The following is a 13,678-nucleotide window of genomic DNA, read 5'->3' as shown; positions in this document are numbered from 1 at the left end:
TTAGGTGCTTACAAACATTTGCCCCTTATAGTGTATATCTGGGGCACCAGCATTAATATAATAAATATTGATGTACATGTTCTTCATAGATTTGCATTATGGTATATTAGGTGGTTGCCAGCAGTAATGTGCAGATCCTGCAGAGAGGAAAGACGCTGCGATTGCTCAAATCCGCCGCAACAGACGCAGGCGGCTACAGCTGCAAAGCCATCAACGTCGCAGGAAGTACCGAGAAGGACTTCCACCTCGACGTCCTGGGTGAATACCGAAATACAGCAGTAAATGTTGGCATGACACTGAATATCACAATATAAAATTTCATTATCGAAAGCTTTCTATGTGACATGTTTTCGTTGCCAGTTCCTCCTAGCATCATTGGAAGCGGCGGGTCACGTGACCTCTATGCCGTTCTGAATCAGGAGATCAGCTTGGTGTGCAAGGTCAAAGGTGTGCCCTTTCCCACAATCCAGTGGTACAAAGACAGGAAGTGAGTTGCTCCGATCAGATTTCCTGTCAAGTCTCGAAAGCCCACAATCTGAAACCCGGCGCTCTTTTGTTTTCTCTGACTTTTCCCTACTTTGTTTTAGGCTGTTGTTTCTGGGAGACCCCAATTTTGAGGTGTTGGATCGTGGCCAGGTTTTAAAAATAAAGAGCTCCCGATTAGGGGACCAGGCACGCTACCAGTGCAGCGTCACCAACTCTGCGGGAAAGCAGTCCAGAGACTTCAACCTCAGCGTTTACGGTGTGTGTTTATCTCAGAGAGGGAGAGTAATGTATTCGACCCTCAACAAATGGTTTATCATTACTGCTATCACATACATGAGCTAATGGACACCAAAATTGAGTATCATTGGTGATTGAATCAGCAAAGCGAATGTACCATCTCCGGCGTCCAGAGAGCATGGCCAATTTCGCAATTTTTTAAAACTGCAATGGAATCCAATGTTATCTTGTACTTAAGTAGAATTTAAATGAAGTAACAGTACGTTTACTTGAGTAAAAAATTTGATTACTCTTTCCACCTCTGAACTTCTGATCAGAAGGTTTTGAGTTAAAATCCCAGCAGCACCAACAAAATACTTTTAGCATCATCTCATCGTCTGAATCATATGTGTTAAATAGCCCATGTTTATATTGCTGATCTTCTCTTATCCTCTTAGTGCCCCCGAGTATTAAAGGAGGGAACGTGACCTCAGAAGTGACGGCTCTTCTGCACAACCCAGTTACTCTGGAGTGTGAGGCTCGAGGCGTGCCCCTTCCAGCAATCACTTGGTATAAGAACGGCGAGGCGATTCTGTCCAGCAGGCAGGCGCAGTATGTAGACCGTGGACACTTCCTGAAAATCTCTCGAGTACAGGTGTCTGATGCCGGGCAGTACACCTGCAGAGTGACCAGTGTGGCCGGAACGGCCGAAAAGGCATACGAGCTGGATGTCTATGGTGCGCTTTTTCTTTCCTGTTTCTCTGAAAAATACTAATAATCAATGCTAACGATCAACGCATCTAAAATTTCTATAAAAGCCGGTTGTTTTCTTTCACAAACACATTTTAATATATACAGTGGTCAACCGGAACTTGCAGGGGGTTACGTTCTAAGACCCCCTGTGAAGTCCGAAAATCCACAAATTTGCGTGTACTCCGCCACCCCAATGGTACCTTAGTGAATTTATCTAGACATGTCACTAATACACTTAATAGTATACAGTGTTTGAGCAAATACATAGTTTCAAATGTTATTCCTTACGTTCCTGGACATTCGGGCCCGTTTAGGAATTCCCACGGATTTTCAGATAAACTGCAACTTTATGTTCCAAATGAGAACCCGCATATATATATACAGACACACATTATGGGTCGTAAGATTCAGCGATTCACATCAGTGCATCAGCATAAAAAGTGTGCATCGCATACAAGTTGGCATTTGTGTCACAATGCATAATTTTCACCATATTCTTTTCGGTAAAAAGCGATTTATTTATATATAATTATTAGTTGACGTGGTATGCTTTTATTATTTCGAAAGCGATTTATTTATATATAATTATTAGTCGACGTGCTATGCTTTTATTATTTCGAAAGCAATTATTTGCTACCGATATTTGATATGTCCATTGATTGAGGCGTGTCTTGAGAGTCATATAAAATAAGGATTAACATGGCAGAGGTAGAACTGCATCTTCCTGTAGACAGAGCAGGAAAAGAACGTCTGGTTTTATTATTGCATTACCATTGAATTGCATAGAATCATATTTTTTTGCATTAAATATACCGTATATACATATATATCACTCTTTGATTGTTTCTTGACTTGAAGATGTAATACATTTTGCCAAAAATGTTTCTTTTGGACCACAGTGTAACCCATTGAAACATTTTTTCCCCCTTTCAGTTCCTCCATCCATTAATGGAGGTGTAGATGGACCTGTGGAGAAGAAAGTTGTGGTCAGTAAAACCCTGGTTCTGGAGTGTGAAGTAGCTGGTCATCCTCCACCCTCGCTTACTTGGCTAAAAGACGGATCTCCTGTGAAAACCGGGGAAAACCTGCGGCTGATAGAGCAGGGCCGCAAAATGGAGATCATCAATGCTGTGCCCTCCGATTCTGGCCTGTATGTCTGTGTGGCGACCAGCATTGCAGGGGAGATGGAGATCAAGTACGATGTCGGCGTTTTAGGTAAATTTACGTTTTCGTTCACGTCCAGCGAAAGCACTGTTCAGAATCGAAGCATATCCAGAGATTCTAGTACGCTGTAATATTTATCCAGAAGCTCATTCGGATCTATCGACCTGCACACATTCTTTTCTTGCATCATATCATTATATTGAATGTGAATTCACAGGATTATTTATTGATTGTGAGGGTAACAGGTTTAAATTTTTATTTGAATTCATGTATATCGCATGTGTGTATGTCACATAACCTAGCAAAATGTTATCACATGGCTTGTCTCAAAGAAGTAGCGCTAATGCACGATATGGTTTAATAATCCATTATGAAAAATAGCGGCAAACGGAAAGATTTGTCGCCTAATATTGATCATTAAAAAGTAAAAAAAATGATAAAAAATATCGGCCAATATATCGGCTACGACGATATATCGGTCGACCAATATTTGTAATTGGTTTTTTTTTCATAGTTAAAAAAAAAAAAATCGTGATGGGTGAACTCTGTTTTCTATGTTTCTCAGTGCCACCCACTGTAAACGAGGCTGATAAGATTACAGATGCTACTGTCATTGTTGATAACGTGCTCGAACTTGAGTGCCATGCCACAGGCACGCCTCCACCAACCATCACGTAAGCGCACATACACGCCCATACCCAAGTTATTTATATGCATATAATGTTATGTTGTAGTTCGATACTACAATCTACTAATACTACGAATTATTTTTCTCTCATTAATTTACACTCATAACTCCATAATGACAAAACAGAATTCTAGAAATGTCTATACATTTATCACGAAGAAAACAAGCTTAGCACACCTGGATTGAGGGATTTTCTGCCATTCTTCAGGGCAATTTCTCTCATGTCTTTTTGGAGATGTTCAATATGGATCAAGACAGACAGAGCTCTGACTGGGCCACACTTGTACATTCACAGAGTTGTTCATAAGCCATGCCTGTGTTGTGATGTATAAGGTAAACCTTCGACCCAGACTGAGGTCCTGAGCACCCTAGAATGGGTTTTTATTAAGATATATGTTTATCTTTGCTCAACTCAGCTTTCCCTCAACCATTTGCTTAGTCCCTGCTGCAGAAAAACTCTTTCACAGCATAATACTTCCACCACCATGCTTCACTTTTTTGGGTTAAGTGATGAGTGGTGCCTGGTTTCCTCCAGACAAAAGGTCAAATTTTGGTTACAGATTACAGAATGTTTTTCCACAAGTCTAGTATAGTCACACTTACAAATCAAATTCATTGTTTTGATTCGATGAATGCAGTTAGATGTAGTAATGCATGGCGCCTTTATCATGTTGGGTGCATGTAGCATGGAGGATTGTATTTATGACCATGGTCTTTCTTGTAGCTCAGATTTTGGGTAAATGAGTCTGGAAAGGCTGTGAGTGAAGGTGAATAGTAACTTGCAAATGAATGTCACCAAATATACTGTTCCACATGACAAAAAATGAAGAAGATTTGATTGAAATTTTATTTAGCTTTAAAGGACAACAAAAGTTCCAATCAACGATATCTTTATATATCTATAAACAATCATTTTCCTGACCTGATAATGCACTTTCTGATATACTGTACAGTACCATAAAACAGATCACGGTTCTCCTTTTGTCTTTGGTTTATTCTTGCATGTACAATGATCCTCATCGTAGGTGGCTAAAGGACAGAGAGCTGATCAGACAGGCAGAAGGCGTGAGAATTTTGGCGAACGGTCATCGTCTGGTCATCTCCCGTGCCCAGGTCTCAGACACTGCTCTGTTCCAGTGTGTCGCCTCAAACGAAGCAGGAGAACAGGAACGAGATTTTAAAGTCACCGTACACGGTAAGAGAAGATTAGAGGAACCGAGCAAAAATCCTAACCAGGAAATTCAGTTCGTTGACATGTAATCTATGTGCTAATTTGAATATTGATGTTTTGGCCACTGCTGTCAAATGGAAAAGAGCAAGAAGAGGTACATCATGTCCATTTAATACGATATTCACCTAAAAAAAATACACAATAATGATCTGATACACATCTAAAACCTTTGTAACTAGTGCAATTTATACGATTTAAATAATTTTTTTTTAGTTCCTCCATCAATCCGTTCTACCGGACCTGCTGAACGATCGGTGGTTCTTCACAATCCACTGAGCCTTCAGTGTGTGGTCAATGGCTTTCCAGCTCCCAGCATTACCTGGCTCAAAGATGGCCGTCCTATCGACACAACTCAGTTTTTACTTAAGGTATAGCATTGATTTCTTTCAAATTCATCCAGTAGATCATCTCAAGGTAAACTGAGTAGAGATCCACTTTGTAAAATAGTACTCCAGTAAAAGTGTCCCTTAAAATGTCAAATGCCTTCAAATGTACTTAACTATCTAAAGTAATATGATTCATTTCTCACAAGATTCTTTACTTAATCAACTCAGTTTATGTGAAAAGACTCTTTTTCCTCTCAGCACATTAATGATATTAATAAGTCAAGCACTGATTGATGTCTATTAACATTATCACAAGCCCAAAACCTTCTTTTACACTACTTTAATTAAATTATTCAAATAAGGCCATGGGTGTTGTGGCGATTTCAAGTCTGGAGTTTGTTCCATTATTTATTCCTCACAAAATGTTCTGCTTGCTGTTGAACTGTTGCTGAACTGTATGTTGTTGATAACAAGTGGCAAAACAAGTTCAAGACCCTGACTGGTGTCTTGCTGTATGTTTAACCAGTTACGTGAAAGTCTCCCCAAATAGAAATACTTCAGAGATACACGAAAAAGCTACTTAAGTACAGTAACGAATTTCATTTACTCCCCCTACTGTCCACCAATGATCATCGTTCCTTTGTCTCTGAAAAAAGCTGGAATCTGGAGGTAGAGTTCTACACATTAAGGAAGCCAGGACCGAGGATGCAGGCAAATACACCTGTGTGGCAACCAACGCTGCAGGAGAGGCGCAGCAGAACGTTCGCCTCAGCGTTCACGGTACCCACTGCATTAAAAAAAACCTGTCCATAAACATTTCAAATAATTTTTTTGGTATGTGCTGATCATTTTTCTGCTCCTCAGAGCCTCCGGTCATCCATTCAGCTGGAGAGACTGTCAATCAAACTATTCTGGCTGGATATCAAATCCAGCTGCACTGTAAAGCGACAGGAAGTCCTGTACCAGGTCACTTCTTTATTACAATTGCATTTTATTTATTATTTATTCATTTATTTTAAACTAATGTTTATTAGTTGAAAATCCTGATTTTAAAAAATAACTTCTAAACGCAGCTATGACGTGGTATAAGGACAGTCGGCCTCTGACCAGTGCAGCAGGAGTGAGCATCCTGAACCGAGGCCAAGTTCTGGAGATCGACCGCGCTCAGGTGGCGGATGCCGGACTCTACAAGTGTGTGGCTGTCAGTGTAGCCGGGACGGCAGAGCTCACACTCAGCCTACAGGTTTATGGTGCGTATTATTTTCTATATTTCTGTCATTTCTGGGTATGGATGAAGTTTTTTTAGCTATCATGAAGGCCCTGAGCCTTCATATGTTCCTATATGTCCTTCTTGATGGAAGAAGGTTGAACAGATCAAAACTGGGACCAGTGATGTGTTGGGCGATTTTAACCACACATTGGGAAAGATGGTCTTTCTTATTATTATATCTTTAACCCAAACCTGTTTTTTTGCTGTTTCATGTATAAAGGGTTGTTATGTTTCTCTTTTGTACTTGCAGTGCCACCATCCATCTCCAGTAAAGGTGGAATGGTGACAGTGGTGGTGAATGATCCAATCAGGCTGGAGTGCGAAGCCTCAGGTCTGCCCTCACCCAGTCTTACTTGGCTCAAAGAAGGCAGCCCCGTCTCCAGCTCCTCTAATGGCATCCAGGTATAATGTCCTCAAAAAAGTGTGAGACTGGACCGTACAGTACATTGTTTAACTCTTTGACTTTTTGGCTTTGGGCATGTGTGTGTGTATGTGCAGATCCTGGCCGGAGGCAGGGTACTGTCTTTCAGGAGTGCTCAGGTGAGCGATGCTGGTCACTATACCTGTGTGGCAGTGAATGCAGGTGGAGAGCAGCAAAGAGAGTACAATCTGCATGTCTATGGTGGGCAAATTTTTTTCATCTTTATATATCTATATATATATATATCTATATATATATATATATATATATATATATATATATATATATATATATATATATATATATATATACACACACTTTATGGTCATTGTGCTGAGTACAGGGCCAATGAAATGCATTATCATCCGTTTTTACATTGAATTTTAATAAGCCGAAGCAGGTTTCATACACGATTTTCTTTCTCATTCGATGAACTTTCTAAGACAACTATAGAAATAAGAGATCGTGGAAAAAGCGGTACCACGTTCATGATACGTGTGCTTATGTTTTTGCTTTAGTCCCGCCCAACATCATGGGTGAAGAAGTGAACAGCACAGTCCTGATTGGCCGTTCGGTGGAGCTGCGTTGCCAGAGCGACGCCATTCCTCCGCCCACTCTCAGCTGGCGTAAAGACGGACGGCCGCTCTACAGAAAGCCAGGACTGAGCGTGTCTGAGGATGGCAGTGTGCTGCAGGTGGGAAACGAGCTTCCCTGATTCATTGAATTTAATATATTATTGTCTATGAATGTGTATTAAATTATTCCCGATATTCTATTCTCTTCATTTAATAGGTTAAATTTTTTATCCAATCAGATTTCAGATTACGTGTAATGTAAAATCCAGGTTGCTTGAAGCTTTTGCTTTAACCAATCAGATTACAAGTTGCTGACTCCAGGGTCATCTAGCAGGCATCCAATAACATCGGCTTTCTCACGTCCTTTGATTGGATGGTCAAAGAGCGCTATAGCTCCGACATATTTGTGTAATAACCTACTTTGTGATTGCAGATTGCGAGCACTCAGATACAGGACACAGGCAGGTACACGTGCGAGGCCACGAACGTGGCTGGGAAAACGGAGAAGAACTACAATCTGAATGTGTGGGGTAAGGCAGAGCATTACAGTGATATAAACACTGCTGAGATGTTGATGGGTTTATTGGGGGTTTGTTTAGGTGTGGTGCATAGTGGGTTATAATTAGAGGTCAACCGATTTCCCCATTATTTTGCACCAAAAGATGATTGCAAAAATCCATACCGATAGTTTTTCCGGGTTGAGTTATACAGAGCGGCCTCTAGAGGTGAATCACTGCCTGTTTGTTTTTTGTTTTTTATTATAATTTCTTTTAAGTCAGTACTATTTTACATAGAGTGTTATGTTTGTTTGTTTTTTATCCTGTATCCATTAAAAAAAAATGTAATCGGTTATTAGCAAGTACATTCAAACCTAGCTATCAGTCAACCTCTAATAATAATGTAAAAAATAGGTGCATAATGATCTATAATTGTGGGTTTTTTTCAATATTTTTATGGTATTTATATTATACATTTGTTTAGCATAAATAATGTGCCTTTCTTTTATATCGCATTATAAGCTCAGAATTTGTTTTGAGAAGTGGAGACATACTGACGGTATATTCAGAAATATTTAGAATGACGTAATTTCAACTATATCATAGCTAATATTTATTTAATTGAAGTATAAATGAATGGGTTCTTGTAGTGCAGCCCGATTGACGCCATGGTACTCTTTCACTCAGTTCCACCGAGTATCCGTGGCTCTGATGAAGTGTCCTCTCTGACGGTGACTGTGGGTGGCCTTATTACTTTAGTCTGCGAGTCCAGTGGAATCCCACCTCCCAGTCTTACGTGGAGGAAGAATGGTAAGGTCATCATCATCAACTTTTTTTCATAAGTGATTTATATATATGTTTACGAAGTGGTATGAAAAAGTTTTGAGACTAGCTCTGTTTACTAGAAAATACTTAATTTATCTACGTTTACACACTATCACCTTCAAAATAGTCCCCTTGCACAGAAATACAGCACTTTTATTTTTTTATAATGTGTGTGAGTATATATATGTTAATGCAGGCTCGGAGCTGAAGGTGGACTCACGTGTACGTGTATTGTCTGGGGGCCGTCAGCTGCAGATCACAGGCGCAGAAAGGGCCGATGCTGCATCCTACACGTGCCAGGCCTCCAGTGCCACTGGCACAGCTGTCAAAGAGTACAGCCTGCAAGTCTACGGTACCCCGTTTACAAAAGCTCAAACCAGTCATGTTTTTTTCTTCATATTCAGAATAGTAAAAGATGAAAAGATTCTAGGCCAGGGGGCGTAACACAAAGACCAAATTCATTTGAAATCCATATTTTTTATTCAAATTTGCTTGCGGAGAGTAATTAATTTTTTTTTTTTTCTCAGTGGGCAAAATGGAGTGAAACTCACGGTTGTAAATTGTGGTAATTCAGGGTAATTAAAAATTTTATTTGACATATATAAGAGTTGAAACCTTTCTTGTCCTCCCATCAGTTCGTCCCTCCATTAGCTCATCGGGCAATGAGAAAGGTGACGTGACTGTGGTACGGGGAGGAGACGTCACCCTGCAGTGCGAGGCAGACGGTGTGCCCAGGCCTGCCATTACCTGGCTGAAAGATGGCAGACCTCTGGGAACCGGCTCTGGGGTTCAGATCCTCAGCGACGGCCGACTCCTCGGTATCAGAGACGCTCAGGTGGTCCATACTGGTCGATACACCTGCATCGCTGTCAATGTGGCTGGCCAGGATGAGAGCAAACATGATGTCACTGTTCATGGTAAGAAATGATTGTGAGAACACAGAGCAGAAGCAATTCACTTAAAGCACAGACTTCACTTTATAATGCTTTTCATTTTTCTGTGCATTACGGTTTTCCTGGGGATTTGAAATGAAGGCAAATTGTGTGTTTTTGTGCAAAATGTACTGGGAAAAAAACGCAAAAGTGTAAACGATTTTCGCGAAAAGCTCATCTTGTAAATGTCCTCGTAAGTGTATCTGCGACCAAAATCGATTTCTTTCGGTTGTTGTGGAATGAAACAACAGCTATTAAATCCCTACAAATATATTTGAGCTTGTGCAGTTTGCTACAGATGCGGGTCGAGAGCTCTGATTAGTGCGCTCTCCGACCATCCAATCAAAGTACGTGAAAATGCATATATATATATGTTATTTGTATGTGTGGTTGTATGCTTTTGTTTATAGTTCCAGCAAGCATTATCGGAAACACACACAAGACTGAAAACGTGACCGTTGTGGTGAGAAATCCAGTGGTTCTCACGTGCGAGGCCTCCGGAATCCCCCTACCGGTCATCACCTGGTTGAAAGACGGCCTTTCAATCATCCTGTCTGGTTCGGTTCGGGTCATCTCAGGTACTTTATCAGCTGCTACTTCTTCTAAAATGTTTTCAATGGGATGAGTCCAGAATTCCTGGAGTCTGTGACCTAGCTTGCTATAGGTTGCTAGCCAGGTACTATAAATCTAGAAAAGCACAACTTAAAATGGGATTATGAGATTAAAGGTGGCCACAGTCAAAAGTCAACAGTATTAAAAGGAGGATTGAAAAAGATAAACAGTGGTGCAGGATTTATGTTTGGAAAATGATCCAACACGAGAGAGATCCAGGTATACTTTGTATAGACGATATAAATGGAGTTTGAAAACCTCAGCAAGCTTCACTCAGACGCTTCGTGGCTCGTCTATTACAGACGAGACGTGAACGAGACATGAACGTGATTAATGTGGATTGCTGAGACATTGAATAAAACAGATTCATCGTTTTAGGTAGAAGTTGAGAATGGCATTCTTTGTCCCTGTTAATTAAAATGATTTAAGATTTTTCTCCGTCACACATATTTATATGCAGAATACAACTTTCAGGGAAATGCAAATCGTGCATTAGATAAAAAAAAACAAAAAAACTATAAATATAAAATAAGAGAAAATATGGGAAAATAAAAGGAAGTAAGAGAAGATATGAGAAAGTATATGAGATCATGATAAAGCTAAAAAAAATAGGGAGTCTGATCACATCTCTCTAAATCTAGAAATATCTTCTTTATATATTTTACATTTATACTATATATATTTTATATGCGATCATTATAGGTGGGCGGAGTCTGCGTTTGATGCATGCCGCAGCGGACGATGCCGGAAGGTACACCTGCATCGTATCCAATACCGCAGGAGAAGACAGGAAGAACTTTGACCTGGATGTACTAGGTAACAGAAGTAACAAGTTAAAAGAAAAAAATACTCACTTTATATTTTTTCTTTTTAAATTTGGGTGCTTCTTTCTCATCAGTTCCTCCAAGCATTGTAAACGAAGGGGGGATACAGGATGTGAGGGTAAAGGAAGGGCAAAACATCACTCTGGTCTGCGAGGTCACCGGTAGGTCATCGACCAAATTAGTGGTGTGTTTAATAAATATACAATTAACCTATTGGTAAGTAATCTAATAAATTATACATTATAGGTAATTAATCAATGGGAGGATTACAAAGAAAATACAGCTTTTAAGTACAATATTATGTTTTAAGCCTTTTGATTCATTATTATTTTGAAGGAGGTGGTAGCTTAGTGGTTAAGGCATTAGACTTTGGATCTGAAGATTGTGAGTTTTAATCCCAGCCACACCAATCTGCCACTTCTGGGCCCCTGAGCAAGGCCCTTAACCTTATAGCTGCACAGTTGTATGAATGATATAAAATGTAAGTAGCTCTCGATAATATGTTGTTAAATGTAAACATAAAGTCAATATCGAGCTATTTTTAGACTTGACTTAAGACCAAAAATATGGTTGCCATAATTGAGGAACTCAACTTATAAACCAAAAAAAGGTGGAAATATTAGACTTCAAACGGTATGTTACATGTGAGGCTGCGTGCTGCACTGGGAGTGCTATACTATATTTTTTTATTTGAATTTATTAATTATATAATTATATTTATTCATGAAACTATTTATTTCCCTTTAGCACATTTTTATGATTCAGTCGTCTTTTTTATTTTAATATTTTTTTCTATTACACTACAATTCTGACTTTTCATCTTTGGTGCCTTTTAGGGAACCCAGTGCCTGAGATCACCTGGTTGAAGGACGGGCAGCCGGTGTTGGGCGAGGGGCGACTGCAGGTGATGTCCCACGGGCGCTTCCTTCATATAAACGACGCCCAGGTGATTGACACGGGCAGGTACAGCTGCCTGGCGTCCAACAGTGCTGGAGACAGAAGCGCACACTTTAATCTCAATGTCCTCGGTACGCATCGCGTTCTTCAATGAAATCATCTTTTAGCATCCTTTTTTCCAATGTAACTTGTGTTAAGTTTAGAAATGTGTTTATTTACTGTTTATATGTCAAGATTTTACCCTGAGAATAGTTTTTCCTGGTCCCCCAAATATATATATGTATATATACATGTTTCCCAGTTACACCCACCATCACTGGCTCAGGGCCAGAGGGATCCTCTGAGGAGGTGACTGTGACGCTGAACAGTCCTACATCTCTGGTGTGTGAGGCTCAGTCCTACCCGCCCGCCATCATCACCTGGCTCAAAGACGGGACACCTTTTGAGTCCAACCGTAACGTCCGGGTATTGCCAGGTACCAGCTGTAGCTGTATCTCTGAAGCGTAACTAATACGTCGGGAATGCTTTTAAACCATATATCGTAGCAACTTTAGTTTAGTTTTGTATTGAATACAAAATGAATGAATGGAGTTGATTTTCCCCACAGGTGGGCGTACTCTTCAAATTCTGAATGCGCAAGAAGAGGATGCTGGGAGATACACATGTGTGGCCACCAACGAAGCAGGAGAGACCCTGAAAAACTACGAGGTCAAAGTTTATAGTGAGTATAAACTTTGGTTAAGGTGTTTTCACACGCTAGTGAGCACCATGTTTGCTAAACAGTGTGTTTCTCCTCTCCAAAGTTCCCCCCGTTATTAATAAGGACAGCATACATGGAGATGGCTTCGGATCCAAAGAGATAAAAATTAAAGTTAACAACACACTGACACTTGAGTGTGAAGCTCAGGCAATCCCAGTCCCCACTCTACACTGGTACAAGGATAGCCAGGTCAAACACACACACACACACACACACACACACAAATTTCAATCATTAATCTCATGTTATAGTTTGGCAATCAAATGTCTTTCCTTTGTTCTTCAGATCCTTAAGACGGATGAGCGCATTACAGTAACGCCTAACGGGCGAATAGTCCAGATAAAGCAGGCGCAGGTGTCTGATACGGGCCGCTACACCTGCGTCGCCACCAACATTGCAGGCGAGGATGAAAAGGACTTTGATGTAAATATACAAGGTGAACAGGGTTCCACACACTTTTCTATGTCTAACACCATGGGAAATTTTTTTTTCCCATATTAATTCCTGTAATATAAAATACCTTTATGGCTCCCTCTAGTGGCTAACAATATGGTCACCTCTAATGAAAAAAATATTAAAATCTTAATCTTATTTACTTCTTATTTATATCGTATATTTTATTTACTTCATTTGTACTATGTAAAAAAAAAAAAATTGGAATGTGTTCACAGTGCCTCTTTATACAATAATGTGTTTTAAAAAATTGTATGAAATTTGTTAGTGAAAACATAAAAATGTTATTCTTACGTTCCTGAACATTCCGTCCCACAACTTGCTGTTAGATAGGTTCCCGCAAATATATACTTAAAATCTAGACATGGCCTAGTCTACAGTATATGAACGTTTTTTTCTCTCAGTTCCTCCTAGTTTCCAGAGAAATGGCGACTCTGGTGCTGGTATTACCTCTGCTGGTGAGGTGAAGGATGTCATTCTGAATAATCCCATCTCGCTGTACTGCGAGACCAACGCTGTGCCGCCTCCCACTCTCACTTGGTACAAAGACGGACATCCGTTCACGTCCAGCAGCCGAGTGCTCATCTTACCTGGTAAGTACGCGCTACACAGCTTAAGGTGAAGTCCCGCCACGGAAAGTCTGTATCTGTGGGGGGCTCGAGCATCGCCCCTAACCCTGTCATCTTCAAACGCACAGTATCTTTTCTGACCTGAATAAATCACATGAGCAAATCACATGTGAGGATCT

General features: G+C 40.2%; 1 protein-coding gene across 2 annotated transcripts in view; it reads left to right on the top strand.

Annotated features, from left to right (window-relative positions):
• The window catches only part of hmcn1 (hemicentin 1), an 84,966-nt gene that overhangs the window by 45,790 nt on the left and 25,498 nt on the right, over positions 1-13,678 (top strand). For both annotated transcript variants that reach the window (XM_083534922.1, XM_083534921.1), the window contains exons 28-54: positions 111-258; positions 361-487; positions 588-742; positions 1,161-1,439; positions 2,389-2,670; positions 3,185-3,293; positions 4,333-4,502; positions 4,752-4,906; positions 5,521-5,644; positions 5,729-5,830; positions 5,938-6,114; positions 6,385-6,536; positions 6,633-6,756; positions 7,074-7,249; positions 7,564-7,660; positions 8,315-8,437; positions 8,649-8,804; positions 9,088-9,369; positions 9,795-9,962; positions 10,699-10,812; positions 10,895-10,981; positions 11,657-11,848; positions 12,019-12,192; positions 12,325-12,438; positions 12,521-12,666; positions 12,763-12,913; positions 13,335-13,523. In XM_083534922.1, the coding sequence (XP_083391048.1) occupies positions 111-258; positions 361-487; positions 588-742; positions 1,161-1,439; positions 2,389-2,670; positions 3,185-3,293; positions 4,333-4,502; positions 4,752-4,906; positions 5,521-5,644; positions 5,729-5,830; positions 5,938-6,114; positions 6,385-6,536; positions 6,633-6,756; positions 7,074-7,249; positions 7,564-7,660; positions 8,315-8,437; positions 8,649-8,804; positions 9,088-9,369; positions 9,795-9,962; positions 10,699-10,812; positions 10,895-10,981; positions 11,657-11,848; positions 12,019-12,192; positions 12,325-12,438; positions 12,521-12,666; positions 12,763-12,913; positions 13,335-13,523 (4,273 nt within the window). The remainder of the gene's footprint in view (positions 1-110; positions 259-360; positions 488-587; positions 743-1,160; positions 1,440-2,388; positions 2,671-3,184; positions 3,294-4,332; positions 4,503-4,751; positions 4,907-5,520; positions 5,645-5,728; positions 5,831-5,937; positions 6,115-6,384; positions 6,537-6,632; positions 6,757-7,073; positions 7,250-7,563; positions 7,661-8,314; positions 8,438-8,648; positions 8,805-9,087; positions 9,370-9,794; positions 9,963-10,698; positions 10,813-10,894; positions 10,982-11,656; positions 11,849-12,018; positions 12,193-12,324; positions 12,439-12,520; positions 12,667-12,762; positions 12,914-13,334; positions 13,524-13,678) is intronic.

The sequence above is a fragment of the Silurus aristotelis genome (assembly GCF_946808225.1).
Source record: "Silurus aristotelis genome assembly, chromosome: 29".
Classification (NCBI taxonomy): domain Eukaryota; kingdom Metazoa; phylum Chordata; class Actinopteri; order Siluriformes; family Siluridae; genus Silurus; species Silurus aristotelis.
The sequence above is the reverse complement of the archived record's forward strand: the minus strand, read 5'-3'. Positions and strand labels throughout refer to the sequence as shown.